A 14,191-nucleotide genomic window follows, 5' to 3' on the forward strand; every position below is an offset into this window, starting at 1 on the left:
GCACAGTTCCTACCAGCCACTCAAATGGTTGAAAGCATTGCGTTTGCTGCTGTAAATGAGTTGTGAAACCAAGGCAGTTTTGTTCCTTTATTTAAATTCTGGGACAGCTCAAGCATTAAGCTTTTTGTGATAAGGCTGTCATAACATAAAGCAAAAGAACGCACTGCTGAGGTAGGTGGAACTTTAAAAATCTTGGTACGCAAAGAGGGAAACAAACAGCTTTGAGATGCCTGCCTGCTTAACATCTGTATGCTGAGCACAGAGGCTGACATGCTTATGCTGACTGACACCAGCAGTTGGAGGATCCTCTTCTCATTAAGGCTTGTTAATAAAGCCTGAAAGCTAACAAAGTGAAGGGCTCAGCCACAACTGCTCTCCCTGCCAGGAGAGCGACTGTGTGTGAACACAAAGGGAACAAGACTGCTATGGAGACCTCAAAATAAAAACTGGAAGGTTTAAATAGGTAGAAGTGTAGAGAACAAACATAAGGTTGAGAAGATAATTTAAGCGTGTAGCTACTTGCCTGATTTGATTTACCCCTTCTTATGTTATGCTTGAGTATTTCTCATGTTATTTTTTCCAGTAACGTTGCATTTACCAGCAGTAGATGTTCAATGCTGATTTCTCTGACCACCCCTTTTTTATTGTAGCTTTTTTCTTAATGTGTTGCTCGAGTTGTTCTTGACGTCTTTTCAAACAAACAAACAAAAAGTACTGAAGACCTCTGCACATAAAGCTGGTTCAAAACTTTGTGGCGTATGGATGAAATTCATGCCTCAAAGAGAGCTCATGCTTAATACAGCATGTAAAGCTTTTACAATCCTGCATGGTCTTACTTAGCAGCATTCCTGGCCAGCTTGTACGAGTCTGCAAGTGCTGCTATGCAGTTACCTATTTTATTTGTCCCATGCACCTAAATACTGGCTTAAAACTTGATCAGAGATGACTAGCTAAAATCTTACCTCTATAATTAGTGAAATGCCAAGATGCTTTGTCCAAATAGTTGGAGTTTTCCTCTCACAGGCCATCCACAGGGCTGTCAGAGCAGAAGAGAAGGCAGACAGCTTTGTTGCTTGCTAATAACTTTTACTGTGGCTGTCTGTTGCAGTTTGCTAGGTCTGTGTTATTGACAAGCCCTTTGTTTTGTTGGGTTTTTGGTTTGCCTCGGAGCTCTTCCCCCTTCAATGCAGTAAAAATCTGACCAGACATAACTTGTGTGGGAGGCAATGTGAGGATCAAACTGGAATTACAGACTTTCTCTAGCATAATTCACTGGTGGGAATGACTTCTACAAGCTTTTTGCAAGGAAAACGTAAAACAGCTGTGATTACAGACTAAAGAGGAGCCTGTCCTCTGAAGAAACAGTTGGATCTCTGATGCTTCACCTCAGCTGGATCTGTGCACACTTCTGGTGCTGGTGACACACAGTGACCCACTGCGTTTATTGCTGCAGTCTCCAGCTGGTCTGTGCAGGGTAAAACATCACCAGGCTGGAGCTGCGTGCACTTCCCTCACAGCGGGCAGTCCTGGAGCTGGGTTCTTCTCTCAGGAGAAACAGGAAGGAATTGGTACAAGCACTCTTATCTGTCCCCTTCTACAACGAACTTGCTCACTATATGGTCAAGTAGTGTTTTAAATAATAATTTTCATGTCAATTGAGCTCTCTGCAGCAGTCTTGTGGTTATATAAGCAACAATGTTGTACGTGCTTCTCACAGAATCAGTGAATTCAATACTTTGTTGGCTGTTTTAAGCTTCTAAACATGTTGATCATTCCTTTTGAGCCTGCTATCTTATGTGGAAAAATCACAAGTGTAGTTAATGCTCTTACATTTCTTACCAGCCCCTTACTCAAGTGCTGGAGTGCATGACTGCAAAATCTGATAGCTCGTGTCACAACAGCTGCTGATGTGGAGCTTGAAATTCTGTCTAACTGTCCAAATAAACTGGCAGCTTGCTCTATTTTTTCCAGTAAATATCTGACTGAGTTTTAAGCATTGAAACAATAAAGCTACTGAAATTCTGTCAGGTGAAACTGAATTTTGAAAATAGGCACTTAGCAGTTTCCAAGTACTGGGGCCTACTGAGAGTCTTTAGGTATTTTAGATGTCCATATCTGGTCACCTCTACCTACTCTCTAAGGATGACATGAGGACGTCTCTGTCAGCACTGGATAGCAGTCCCCAGGAAGAGGGAAGAAAGCTTTATATGCTTTATTCAGTTTATGAAGGCACATGACAATAAGCTCAAAGCCTGAGAGAGCTGCTCTTGCCTTGTAAAAGTGTGCGGCACTTGTGCAGCCTTTCTCAACATCCAGGAGCCTCCCTTCCCAGAAAGGCACATTGCCCCAGGACACGTCCTGGTGTGTGGATGATGCTGCTATGTAAGAGTTCATCATCTGGCAGCAAATGACCTGAACAGGGAGGTACAAAGGCTGTGGATGCGCAACTTTCTGAACTGGATGCTGGGAATAGCTGCTTTTGGTAGATAAAACGTAGTTATTTGCCTCTACTTTGTGACTTTGTTAGCTGCTTGAGTCAACTTGGAATGTCAGCACAGGAGCTGGATGAGTTTGGATGGTGTGGTTTGTGTAGCTGGCCGTAGCTACAACAGGTGCAAGGACTAAGCCAGGTGCAGTGTGGGTGGGTGCGACTGCATAATCCTTGAGACATGGCAAATGCTCTCTGCAACAAAAAAACAGTACGTCTTTACATAAGAAAAATAAGCAACAATCCCAAGTGAATCATTCTTAGGTGCGCTGCCATATCTTAGCAACTACTGCATTTGGGGAGGTTTGGACTGTTCGTGACTCAGTGGAGGGTTTAGGGAGTTTGAACTTGGAACTTTTCTATGTATGGCTGTCCTGAAGCACGCAGAGTGGGCTGTCTTGCTGGCAGTAAAATAATAACTAGCTTACAGTTCATACAGGTCACCACAATTTTAGAAAGGTGCAATGAAATCCTTAAGAATGCTTTTGAAAAAGCTCCTGACAGCACTAAAAAAAAAAAAATTTAAAAAAATGTTGTTTTATATGCACCTAAGAAGTAATGTCTGTCTTCTGAAGTAGGAAGTGTATTGATCCCATGAATTTTAGATGAAATGACCTTGAAGCTTAAACTCAAACTCAGAGTGCTGTTCCTACCACCTAATACTCCTGATTGCTCTCTTAAATATTTGTTGCCTCAGGACAAAGCGCAGGAAACCAGACCTAAACAAAAATAAAATGGCTTGAAGTAGGTCCTTAATTGATGTTTCTTAATACACACAAATCTGCCTTTGTCTTCTGGGCCATAAATCCTGCTAAATTGTGTAGTTCCAGTGTTACCTCATCCAAAATTTTCTGGTTCTCAAAATCTAGTCATTGTGCTTACAGGAACTATCTTCTGTTCTCACTTTTCCACATGGCACTGAGAGCTTAATAGACACTGCCAAATTAATGGGAGTGAAAGCTTCTGATGTCTCTCGGGTTTTTGTCCATTGACACATCTCGTGATAGAAGTTGAACCAAAAATTTCAAGTTTGTTTCATGTTGATCTCCTAGCCATATTTGTTTTGTCTCTGTAGGACAGACACAATTATTACGAGAAGATCTGTTCATTTTTAAGGGTAATTTTTGTTTTCATCTTTCTTTTTTTAGAAGTGACGGTAGTTTACCAAAACGGGTTACCTGTGATCTCTGTGAATCTTCCATCTCGGCGTGAACGTTGCCAGTTCACACTTAAACCTATCTCAGACTCTGTCGGTGTGTTTTTACAACAGCTGCAAGCAGAGGACCGAGGAATCGATCGGGTTGCCATCTACTCAGCAGGTACTGTTGTTTACAAACTAATTGATTTACTCACTTGACAGATATTTTTATCTAGCCTTTTCCTTTTTAAGTAAAAGCTTGATAAGGTGTGAGTTCTCAGACGTTCCCCAGAAAGTAGAAATGTCACTTCTAGAGTAGGAGTATTTGTCTTTGGTCAGGTTTGCCAAGGAAATTGGATTGTAGAGCTAAAGAGGAGGAAAGCATTCTTAATGCTTAGTTTCAGCCTGAAAGATTCCCTAACAGTAAGGATGTTATCTTTGTTGCCTGTCTGCTTGTATGCGGTGACTTCAAAACAGAGTGTAGTAGTAGCCTGTGCTGGAGCGCTGCGAATTTACACCAGCATATTGGGGGACTGCTGCCTGAGGCTGTAATGGTGGTGGTTGGTAACATAAGTTCGCATTCAGAATGCACAGGGTGTTACAAAGAAATGGAAAAAAACATAAGCTTGTGTTCAAGCTACTGATGAATATGTACACAGCTGTTGCTGGTGGTTTTGCCTGAAGGCCTTAAATTTGCCACGGACGTGTTTTCAGTTCACCTCCATTAGGTCTAATATCTATATTTTAAATGTTTCCTACTACATAGCCTGAAGATGAGGGTTACCAAGTAGTTTATAATTAATTAGAAAGTGGGTGTGAAAGGTGGTACAAAGGAAACATCCTAGCTATGAACTCCATCGTATTTCACTTAATGGTCTCTTTCATTGTGTTTTGCTCAATTATTATGTATTTATTAGTCACCAAAGCTCTGAAACATTAGTAAGTCTTATAAGAGAGTTTTTTTGAAGCAGCCACTTCCTTGAAAGTCTGATCATCTCTAATGCCAGTGGGGAAAGGTGAAGATCTCGTAAGAGGATTGTATTGCAGAACTTGGTAATATGTTCATGCTGTGGGGTTGAAAGGAGCTTTGTTTTCCAAGATGACCCAAAATATCACCAATACAGAAAAGCAGATGCATCATAGCTTAGTTAGTGTTTGCCATGCAAGACCTCCCACTCTGTAGGTCTGGCTCGACAAAGAGTATTGTCTGCAGGAAAATGTGCAAGTCCCCCAGCTGGATGTGGGATGGCATTACAGCTTGTTTAGCTGTGATGTGTTTAGGTTCTTTGCTTTTACTAATGAGTTGTGTTTGCCTTACAGATGGCACACGTGTTGCCTCCTCCACAGGCATAGATTTGCTTCTACTGGATGACTTCAAACTGATCATTAATGATGTCACGTACCATGTTAGACCACCAAAGAGAGGTAAACCAGCCTGGTTCTTGTGGATGTCAGAAAGGCATTTCAGTAGTCACTTGCCTGTTAAATTGCAGCATGTTTTTCTACCTTGTTCAAGAACACAAAGCTTTTTTTCTGAAGGAAAGCTTGCAGTTCCTAATCCAACCCTTGTAGTCCAACTTAGGTATTTCCAAGTAATCATAGAGTAGTGATGAAAAGCAAATCGTCGTTTTCTTCAGGGCCAGCATCCCTCACAAGGGAATTAAATAAGTACAAGAAGTAATTTTACTCTTTTTAAGTCATTATGAAGTATTTGAATATAAAATGGGAATTAAACTTATCTGATGTGGAAGAACTGTTATCCCACTTGCCAGTGAAGATTTTTGTTTCTGCAAAGTGTGGTACTTAGAATGTTAGAAATGAAAATCAGTTCTAGTGTTCTTGTTCACAACATAAAGATAGCAAGTAAAAAAGCAATTTCTGATGACTGAGAGATCTGTGTTGCAGCCACTTGTCCTTAGCATCCTCCCACTCAAATCTGGGAATGCAGCATTGGGTAAGATGCTGCTTCGCTCCTGTCTCTGGCTTAGGCTGACCTCTACTAGAGATGTTTGCTCCTCTCTCCTTAAAAGCCCGTTAAGAGAAAACTGTCCATTAAGACGGGATATCTAACTGAGATGTGAATAGCACACAAGAACAGTAGCTCTCTGATCTCTCTGCTGCTCTGTGTCCTAAGTGCAGTGTTTTCACATGCATAAGACTTTTTAAGCCAGAGAAGTGGAGTCCTCAAGGATTTTATGAAGGCATCTTTTCCAGCTGTTAGCCCCTGAGAGCAGGCATTGGTATCAGGCCTAGCTGGTCTCAACTCAACTTAGTGAGAATGCAAATGTGGTGTCTGTTTCTGCACTGGAGAAACTGCTGTCCTAGGGCAAGGCAATTCATACAGCCAGTTCTCAAAGTGTTGGAGAGAGCCCAGTCTGTGCCAAGGAGTTGGCATGGTTTTGGTTAGCTTGCTTGTATGCTTTACCAGGGTTTTGCTGGCAGGTGAGCTCTGAGATCACCTAGGTTATGTGCCTCTGATTCATTTGTTAAGGAGATTTCCATAGTTAGCTTGTACTAAAATGGAAGGAGGCACTGAGATGAGTTCTGTTCAACTTCTAGCTATTGCTTTTCCTTTACAAAATCGCGCTATGTATTTTGAAATGTGTGTGCCCAGACATTTAAGCACTAAATATCTCTTGATAGTCACGTCGGTAGGGTCACATGGGCTGCTTCTTCACAGTGGAGTAGAAGATGCTTAGCTGGGATGCATGCAGTTTGCATACTGCATACCTTGGCACAGACTACTGAATCACTTATTTCTCTTGGGCTGCTAGTGTTAAAGCTTAAGCTGTCCCTAGCTTGTCATTAGCTTATCATCAATTGCTCTTTTGTTTGCTGCCCTTTCAAGATTTACAGGCCAAGTCTACCTTTCCAGAAGGCAGGTTCCTGCAGATTTTCTGTTGGCTGCGTTCTGTGTTTATAACCTTGTTCTTCCTAACCTAAGGTACAAGCCCAAGGATGCTACCTTTTTTATTTGCCTGATGTTGAGTTCTTTTGCTTTATACTTACTTTTTTTCCCATGTGGGCTGAGTAATACAATGCCACTGGTCACAGCTCCTTTATAGGCTGCTTTCCCGTAGGGACCCTTTTTGTGCTGCAGTGCAGGGCTCTGGGCTGTTTCAGGCAGTGGCTGTGTCACTACCTGTCTTGTCTTTAAATGTGGAGGGGGAGAATTTCATTGCCCTGTAAGCAACTCCAGAGAGTTGCCCCCTCAGTGTTGGGAAACAATTCCTGGCATCAGTACTCAAAATAATTATAAGACTGCATGTTCTTGGAGCTACTGACCTAAGATCAGTGGCTGCCGTAGTCAAGGACTAGAGTTGCTGATGGCCTGGCAGCTGATGTGATCGAACATACTGGTTGTTCACTTGTCTTCTCTGAGTCTTGCATTCAACTACGGATCAAAAGTAGCTGTTGATATCTGGCAAGCTATTAGCATGCATCTTCTTCCTGTTCTGATCAAACTTTAGGAATATCCGATAATAAAGCCTGGTTTTCTTTCAAAGACATTGCATTATCTTAGAGTGCTGGAACTCTTCCAGAGGCTTTTGTGTTAGAAGGATTGTTTCAAATGTTTCCTGTGCAGAGTAATAGCAGTTTCTGAAGTGTGTGTAAGAAGTCCTGTGGATAAATGCATATAAAGCAGTCTTTTTCTTTCCTAGAGCTCTTAAGCCATGAAAATGCAACTACGCTGAATGATGTCAAGACATTGGTTCAGCAGTTGTATACTGCCTTGTGCATTGAGGAGCACCAGCTGAACAAAGAGAAGGAGCTCATAGGGAGACTAGAGGAACTGAAGGAGCAACTAGCACCGCTAGAAAAAGTGAGAAGCTTCTCGTTTGTATTTTACTTGTCTTCTAAATGCAGTCTTAAGTCATGTCAATGTTTTAATTAAGCCCCGGCATGCTTCAAATATGTTTGAAATCACTGAAGAAGTTGCCTCTGTATGCCAAAGTACATCTGCTTCTGATGTCTGTAGAAATCCCGTTTCCTTGCTTTATGTGAAATGGAAATGAACCTGCTAATAGAGACTGGGGCTAATACAACAGAATGTTTCTGAACATAGAGGAATAAGCAGCTTTGGAAAGTATCCAAAGCATGGTCAGAGTGAAATATGGATGATGGCAAGATACTGATGGAAAAGTCTATAGTTGTCTGCATAACCTAGCCTTGATCACGTCCCAACTTAACATTGAATATAGATACAAGGTGTTATTTTTATGTTGCCTATTGATGTATTTTTCTGAGAATACAAGGCATGTGCTTCTGTTTTTTGCAGGTTAGGCTGGAGCTCAGCAGGAAAGCAGAGAAGAGGACGACCTTGGTGTTGTGGGGAGGGCTGGCCTACATGGCCACTCAGTTTGGGATTCTGGCCCGCCTCACCTGGTGGGAGTATTCTTGGGACATTATGGAACCAGTCACCTATTTCATCACCTATGGTAGTGCCATGGCAATGTATGCTTATTTCGTAATGACTCGCCAGGTAGGACTTCTTGTGCTGACATTGACACTCCACTAGAAGACTCGATATGAGCTCTATTCCCTAGATAAATAGCAAAATCATGCCTACTAGAAGTTGTTTTGCTGCCTCTTTACCCGGTTGGCACTTAGATGCCACCTCAATTTGTGCTCTCCAGGCAGCTGCTGGGGGTTTTTCTGGTGGTGGTCATTAGTGATTTCCTGGTGTCTAACCATAAACATTTGTGTGCTCTGTGACTGACTGCTTAAGCTATACGAGTTCACTTACTGGCACAAAATGGTTTCTGCATGCACAACGCACGCTGGCTTCCTCCAGGGGGTCTCTAAACAGTACGACTTACCAGCCTAAATACACCAAAAGTGTGAGGTGCCTTCTGAGTTCCAGGGAAGCACACAAACACAACTCTGATGTGAGGTGTTGGCCTTTCTGATAGGAAAGGCTCAGGAATCATGTTGGAAATGCTTTTGTTCAGGTGTTCTGGCCTCCTATTCAGAAGAAGCAGATCTGTTTGAATGCTTTTCCCTTTGTGCAGTTATGGATCTATTGGCTCTTTATTTGGCTTTTCAGTATTTTTAAAAGTAGACCAGTTCTTGTGTTAGAAACTCTTCCCACAAAGCAAGAACTGTGCTGCTCTGGGTCCTTGTAGGTGTGACAGACTCTGAGTGGGGATTTCTGTGACGTGGTTTGTATTACCGCTCCTATTCCAACTAAACAATCCCACCTAAATAATGAGGGAGGAAGGGCTCGGTCTCTGCTGTCACGAGACCACCAGAATAGATGCCCTGGTGGATGTTCCAGCACAGGGTCCCAGGGCTCTGTCAGTTGTATTGTTTCAGGGGCTGAGGAGATATGTCCCTGTCACACTGTTTTCTGCTAAGCGCTGTTGTAATTTCTGCCATGTTTGGACTCGGACATGATGTTTTAATCAAGTTGTCTGTATCAACTAGCATGTTTTTCTGTCACTAGAAATCTTGTTGTTTCAAAGTGGCTTGCCTCTGAATGCAGTTTTTCTCCACCTGACAGCCCAGTTATTCTATGCATACCAGATGGAGACTGGGTGATATTCCAGTGCTTTGTAGAGGCTATGTGGGACTCAGAGTTAACTGCTCTGAGTTATCTGCCCTCTAAAAGTCTGTGGCTTTTTTGCAACAGCGTATTCCTGGCAAGAGTTGTGGTACTGGACTCTTGTTCTTGCCTGGGTGGGCTGGTTATGAGATGAACTCATGAGCAACTAATGTTGTTTTAATTGTTTATAAAATTAAGAAAAGGAGAGTAAGGGCCATTTTACAAAGGCTTATTCTGGTATTTAAATTTTTTTCTCCCTTTCTCCTCACAAACTGTTGGTGTTGCAATCCTGAAGTGTCAGTTTTGTGTCTATGCAGAAAGGTGCATGCATTCAGGAGCGTGGTGATGGTAATTTAGCATTGGGGTGTAATGTATTAGTAGAGAAGCAAATGGCTGACCATTGGGACTAGCTGGGATGGAGTCAGTTTTCTTCGTAGCAGCCCCTGGGCTGTGTTTTGGATTTGTGAGCAACACAGCATTGAAAACACACCAGTGTTCACTATGGCTGAACTTCCAAAACATCTGCTGCATATTGTGCTGCACTGTCATGCTTTATTCTGACCTTCTCTCCTATTTTTTTCTTTAGGAGTATGTTTATCCAGATGCCAGAGACAGACAGTACTTATTATTTTTCCATAAAGGAGCCAAAAAGACAAGATTTGACCTAGAGAAATACAATCAACTCAAGGATGCAATTGCTCAGGTAACGAGAGTTTTTTCCAGAAATAAGGCAAATTACTGCTTGCTAGTTCTCCATCTGCTATTAATAGATGCACCTCCAATAAGAATGGATGTCTCTTAGGTTTTCAGCCCATTTTCTTGTCACAGCCCCAGTGTAATCACTGAATTAGCTTTGATGTGCCCAGGAATAGAACTGCTGGATGTATAAATCAACATGAAACAGTTGCCTGTACCTATCTGTAAGGGCCTTTTAGAACCTGCTAGCAAATCTTGAGTTGCTTCAGGCACTTCATGCCTCAGAGGAGCCTAATTCAAGAATTCCTTTCTTCTCAGCTCCTACACACCAGATGGATTTAGCGAGAAATGGAGACTTGCATCCATTCAGTTCATGCCTCCCTGACATAGCACTTTGGTGCACTGGGTAGCAGACCTGGAAAGTCATGTTCAAAAAAGCTGCATTGTTAGTGCTGATGGGGGCAGATTTCTTGTATTATAGGGGAAGACCCTTGTGGCAGACTGTCCTCAGTGTGGGATCTGACCAACAGAGGAGTCAAGGAGAGATTTGTCCTCATTTTTGAGTGCCTTTCTGATTAAAGCAGGCATGAGCAGAAAAAGCAGGGCTACCGCATTCTCTTTTTCACTGTATCATTCTCTGTTTATTCCCAGGCTCTGGAAATGACAGTGTAGGATATCCAGGGCAAGATGTGTTATCCCCCCCTGCCTTGGAGAAGGAGCTGTGTGAGGAGTAGAGAGAGCTCAGAGCAAGACTGTGTGAAAGACTTCTGATTTTTTTTACACTCTTGAATACAGATTGCCTTGGGCGGCTATTTGTTTGGTGCTTTTCTTTTAGTATTGACCATTCCTGTTAATCTAGCTCCTTTAAAAAGTTTCATTGAGTTTATGGGAATATGTTCTCTTCCTACCATATTCTTTAAGCAGCTGCATGTCAGCAAGTTCAGAGAAGCACAGAGCAAGTATGAATTAGGAATGGTTTTCCCAAATCCAATCCTGTGACTGTTTTATTCCTTGAATGCCTCAATTTTGGACAGGAAGAGTGAGGAAATTTTCCCTTCTGGAAAGGGGTATGGGGTCGGGGAAGGTGTATCGGGAGCCTGTTCTTTATAATGCATCTTTTACTTTTAGGCAGAGTTGGACCTTAAGAGGCTTCGAGACCCGCTGCAGGTTCACCTGCCCATCCAGCAAATTGATGAGAAGGACTGATCAGCAATGAAGCTCTGAACCCCGGCGAAAAACCTGTTCATAGCTCTTGCCTTTTTAATTAAAGCATTGCAGGTGTAAGCTGGGAGGTGGCATGGGGGTGGAGGGTTTTTACCTTTAATCAAGACAAAGGACTGTAGGGGGAAATCTCTTAAATCTGAAGATGGGGGCATTGTGGAATGTTAGTTCTGAAAAGGGCTTGGCAAATAGTCATGTTTAAAACTGTGTGAATGGCAATTGTGTACAAATACAGGATTGTGGGGGGTTCACAAAAAGAATGTAATGCTGGGGTAGGGGCGTCTTCTTCCAGCTCTGCAGGGTCTGCCTCTTGATAAGACACCAGCAGCCTGCTTAGCTTTTTAAATTTTCCTTTACCTGATTCAGATCTCTCTTTCTCTCTCAACAACAACAACAAAAAAAAAGGGATAAAAAGAACAAAGAATCCAAGCCACCTGGAGCTATGGCCGGTGATCAGAACTTGCACTCCACCGCCATTAACGCGCACACTTCTGATCAGACCTGGTCTCTTTTATAAAGTTACTACAAGACTGCTTTCTACTGGAAAACCGTGAGCTTGCCCTCCCCAGCCCCACCCCGTGTGCTCCACTGACTTCCTCCTTTGCTTATTTGTAGCACAGACTGATTGTAGCCAAGTGAGAGAAGGAACAAATTCTCTTCTGGACATTTGATAATTGAGATTTTGGATTATTCCATAATAACTATATAAACTTTGCGTCCCGATGCCCTTGAGCTCCTTCTAGAAATCAATGGCAGCATTGCATGAGAGTTTTTATATTCAGTCTTGAGAGGGCGATTCCCCTCTTCCTACACCAAATCTGATAGCCACCTGGACTATGAAATTATGAAGGTTTAATGGATTATGAAACTGTCTCAGAATCATGATTCCTGCTTAACTGAACACTTTTGGAATGTGGAATAATTAAACTTGATATTTGACCGTTTGCGTAACGGGATGAAAGGTTTCAAATATGGTCAGAGCATTTTCCTTGCCCAGAGGCTTTTTGAAAGCCCAGAGCTCGTACAGTGCAAGACACAGAACTACTTCAGTTTTCTAGCACTTTCCCCTGCTTAAGTAGCTTTAAACGAACTTTGCACCCACAGGTCACAGTTTCTTAGGAGTGGCTAATGACATCTTTAGTTCTTAGCTAAAAGAAATAGAGGAAGGAAAGTCAACCCATTGCCCTCTCTTCTAGCCAAGGCTGGCTGATTTCTAAGCAGATAAAACACCTTCATTCAAAGCGGGTCAGTCTCTTTTTAGCATCCTGCTGATAAATACTGCGGGGACAGGATGGAGCACTAAGCTTTATACACAGAAAAGCTGGCTGCTTTTTTGATGTTTCACTACTACTCCTCACTGTGTCATGGAAAGAGGCTTCTGTTTTTTTGTTTTTTTTTTTGAGAACCATGTTTAAAAACAAAAAGAGAAAAACAAATTAGTATTAACTAGATGCCAGGTGCCTTGCAGATGTGGAAACACAGCTGGGATTGCTGCCTCTTCTCACTCAATGGCATGTTGGACCGAATGGGTGCATGTTTCTAGTTTTTTCTCCCTTCCCCTTTTCCTTTGTCTTTCAATTTAATTACATTGTGTGATTATTTTTTATCTGTTTTATCCTGTTTGTGTGATGAGTTTTAAAGAGGGGAAAAAATGAATACAATCCTGTAGCTGAATCCTTGGTGTGTGTTTGGGATGAGGGAGGGAGCATGGAGAAAAGTCCTTCTTTAAAAAAAAGAAACACAACAAAAAATAAAACCTGAACATGTGTAAAATCCTGTATCATTTATGAAATATGTATAAAAGAGCAATGTACTTCTGGAACAATAAATAACTATTCAATTTTTGAATTGGTGCTCTTGAATAACATTGTTTTCCCCAGCTATATTGCATGTGTGGCAGCCACCTCCTGAGTTTCCTCCATTTCTTTCTGTTTAGGTGGTTTCTTCCTGACCTTCCATCACCAAGGCCGCGGTGGTGCAGATAATAGCTTTCCTGAAGAAGCTTGGATGGAGATCTTGCTGCTATACCTAGCCGCGTAACACAGGGATCTCAGGAGCAGTCAAGGTGGTGAGGTAGAAGTAGAGATGTTTGGCCTAACCAAGGGCTGTCTTGGTTTGACCAGCATAGTAGTTCCCTGTGGAGTCTGACAACATCTGGAGACTTGTGGCAGGTTGCAGGATAAGAATACGTATGAGCGTGTAACACCCAGCAACCTAAAACATACCAAGTGTTGTTAGCATGTTTCTATATTGAGTTCAAGTGCTGCTTGAGAGGAAAACTCTCAAGTTTTGACCTTTTATTCCTTCCTTTCTAAGCCCTTCATAGGTTCTGGTCTGATTAGTCCTGATGGCATATCTTCGTTAGCTTTAGGAATCAGCAGACTGTGTACTTTGTCCTAACTTCATGGCATGGTAGGATGAATGTTCAGTGCCAGAAGTCTTTTTTTTTTTTATCATGTCCAACTGTAAAAAGTCATGATTGGTCAGTTTTCCAACAGCTAAGTCTCTCATGTGTTTTTAAAGACAGAAATGAGGGACTGGAAGCTGTTAGTTGTGACCTGCCTTTAATCACTGTTTAAATTTAGTTCAGTAACGCTGACAAACCCTCTTCTTCCAAGCAGCCCTTAGTCTGCTGCTGTGTACAGGCAGACTGCTTGGAACAATTGTGTAAAAACTCGTCCATTTTGTCATCCAGAAGTCATCCAGAAGAACTGAAGACTGTGACATCTAGCACCAAAGTCCCTATTTTGAAAGCGAAGAAATACTATGACAAAATGGTTCCTGCACATACTTTGATGTTGTTCTACAAATGATATGGGGAAAGGAGGGGTAAAGTAAGATTCTATAATTGTACCCTGAAGTAGGGGCTGTCCTGGGGCTCCTGTTGGTTTGTACCCCTGGAAGCCTCCTGTCTCACTCCTCTGGCACCTGGTCTCTGCTGGGGGTGGGTGGCACCACAGACCTCAACCTCTAATCTCCGTGTCTCTGCTTTTGCTGATGTTCAAGGGCATGATGTATGTTTTTGTTCTTTACGCTGTTGTGTACCAACATCAGCAGTGTTTTGCAAGAGCTACTTCATGTCCGAAAGACAGGCAGGTAATGG

The 14,191-nt window shown here is 42.3% G+C and overlaps 1 protein-coding gene across 1 annotated transcript in view; it reads left to right on the forward strand.

The window, feature by feature from the left end:
* The window catches only part of MCU (mitochondrial calcium uniporter), an 80,143-nt gene extending 67,207 nt beyond the window's left edge, over positions 1-12,936 (forward strand). The window contains exons 5-10 of the mRNA XM_032191124.1: positions 3,637-3,807; positions 4,947-5,051; positions 7,289-7,449; positions 7,906-8,109; positions 9,758-9,874; positions 10,996-12,936. Coding sequence (XP_032047015.1) covers positions 3,637-3,807; positions 4,947-5,051; positions 7,289-7,449; positions 7,906-8,109; positions 9,758-9,874; positions 10,996-11,073 — 836 coding nt within the window. The 3' untranslated portion in view covers positions 11,074-12,936. The remainder of the gene's footprint in view (positions 1-3,636; positions 3,808-4,946; positions 5,052-7,288; positions 7,450-7,905; positions 8,110-9,757; positions 9,875-10,995) is intronic.
* Positions 12,937-14,191: the final 1,255 nt, after the last annotated feature.

The sequence above is a fragment of the Aythya fuligula genome, chromosome 7 (genome assembly GCF_009819795.1).
Source record: "Aythya fuligula isolate bAytFul2 chromosome 7, bAytFul2.pri, whole genome shotgun sequence".
NCBI classification, from domain to species: Eukaryota; Metazoa; Chordata; class Aves; order Anseriformes; family Anatidae; genus Aythya; species Aythya fuligula.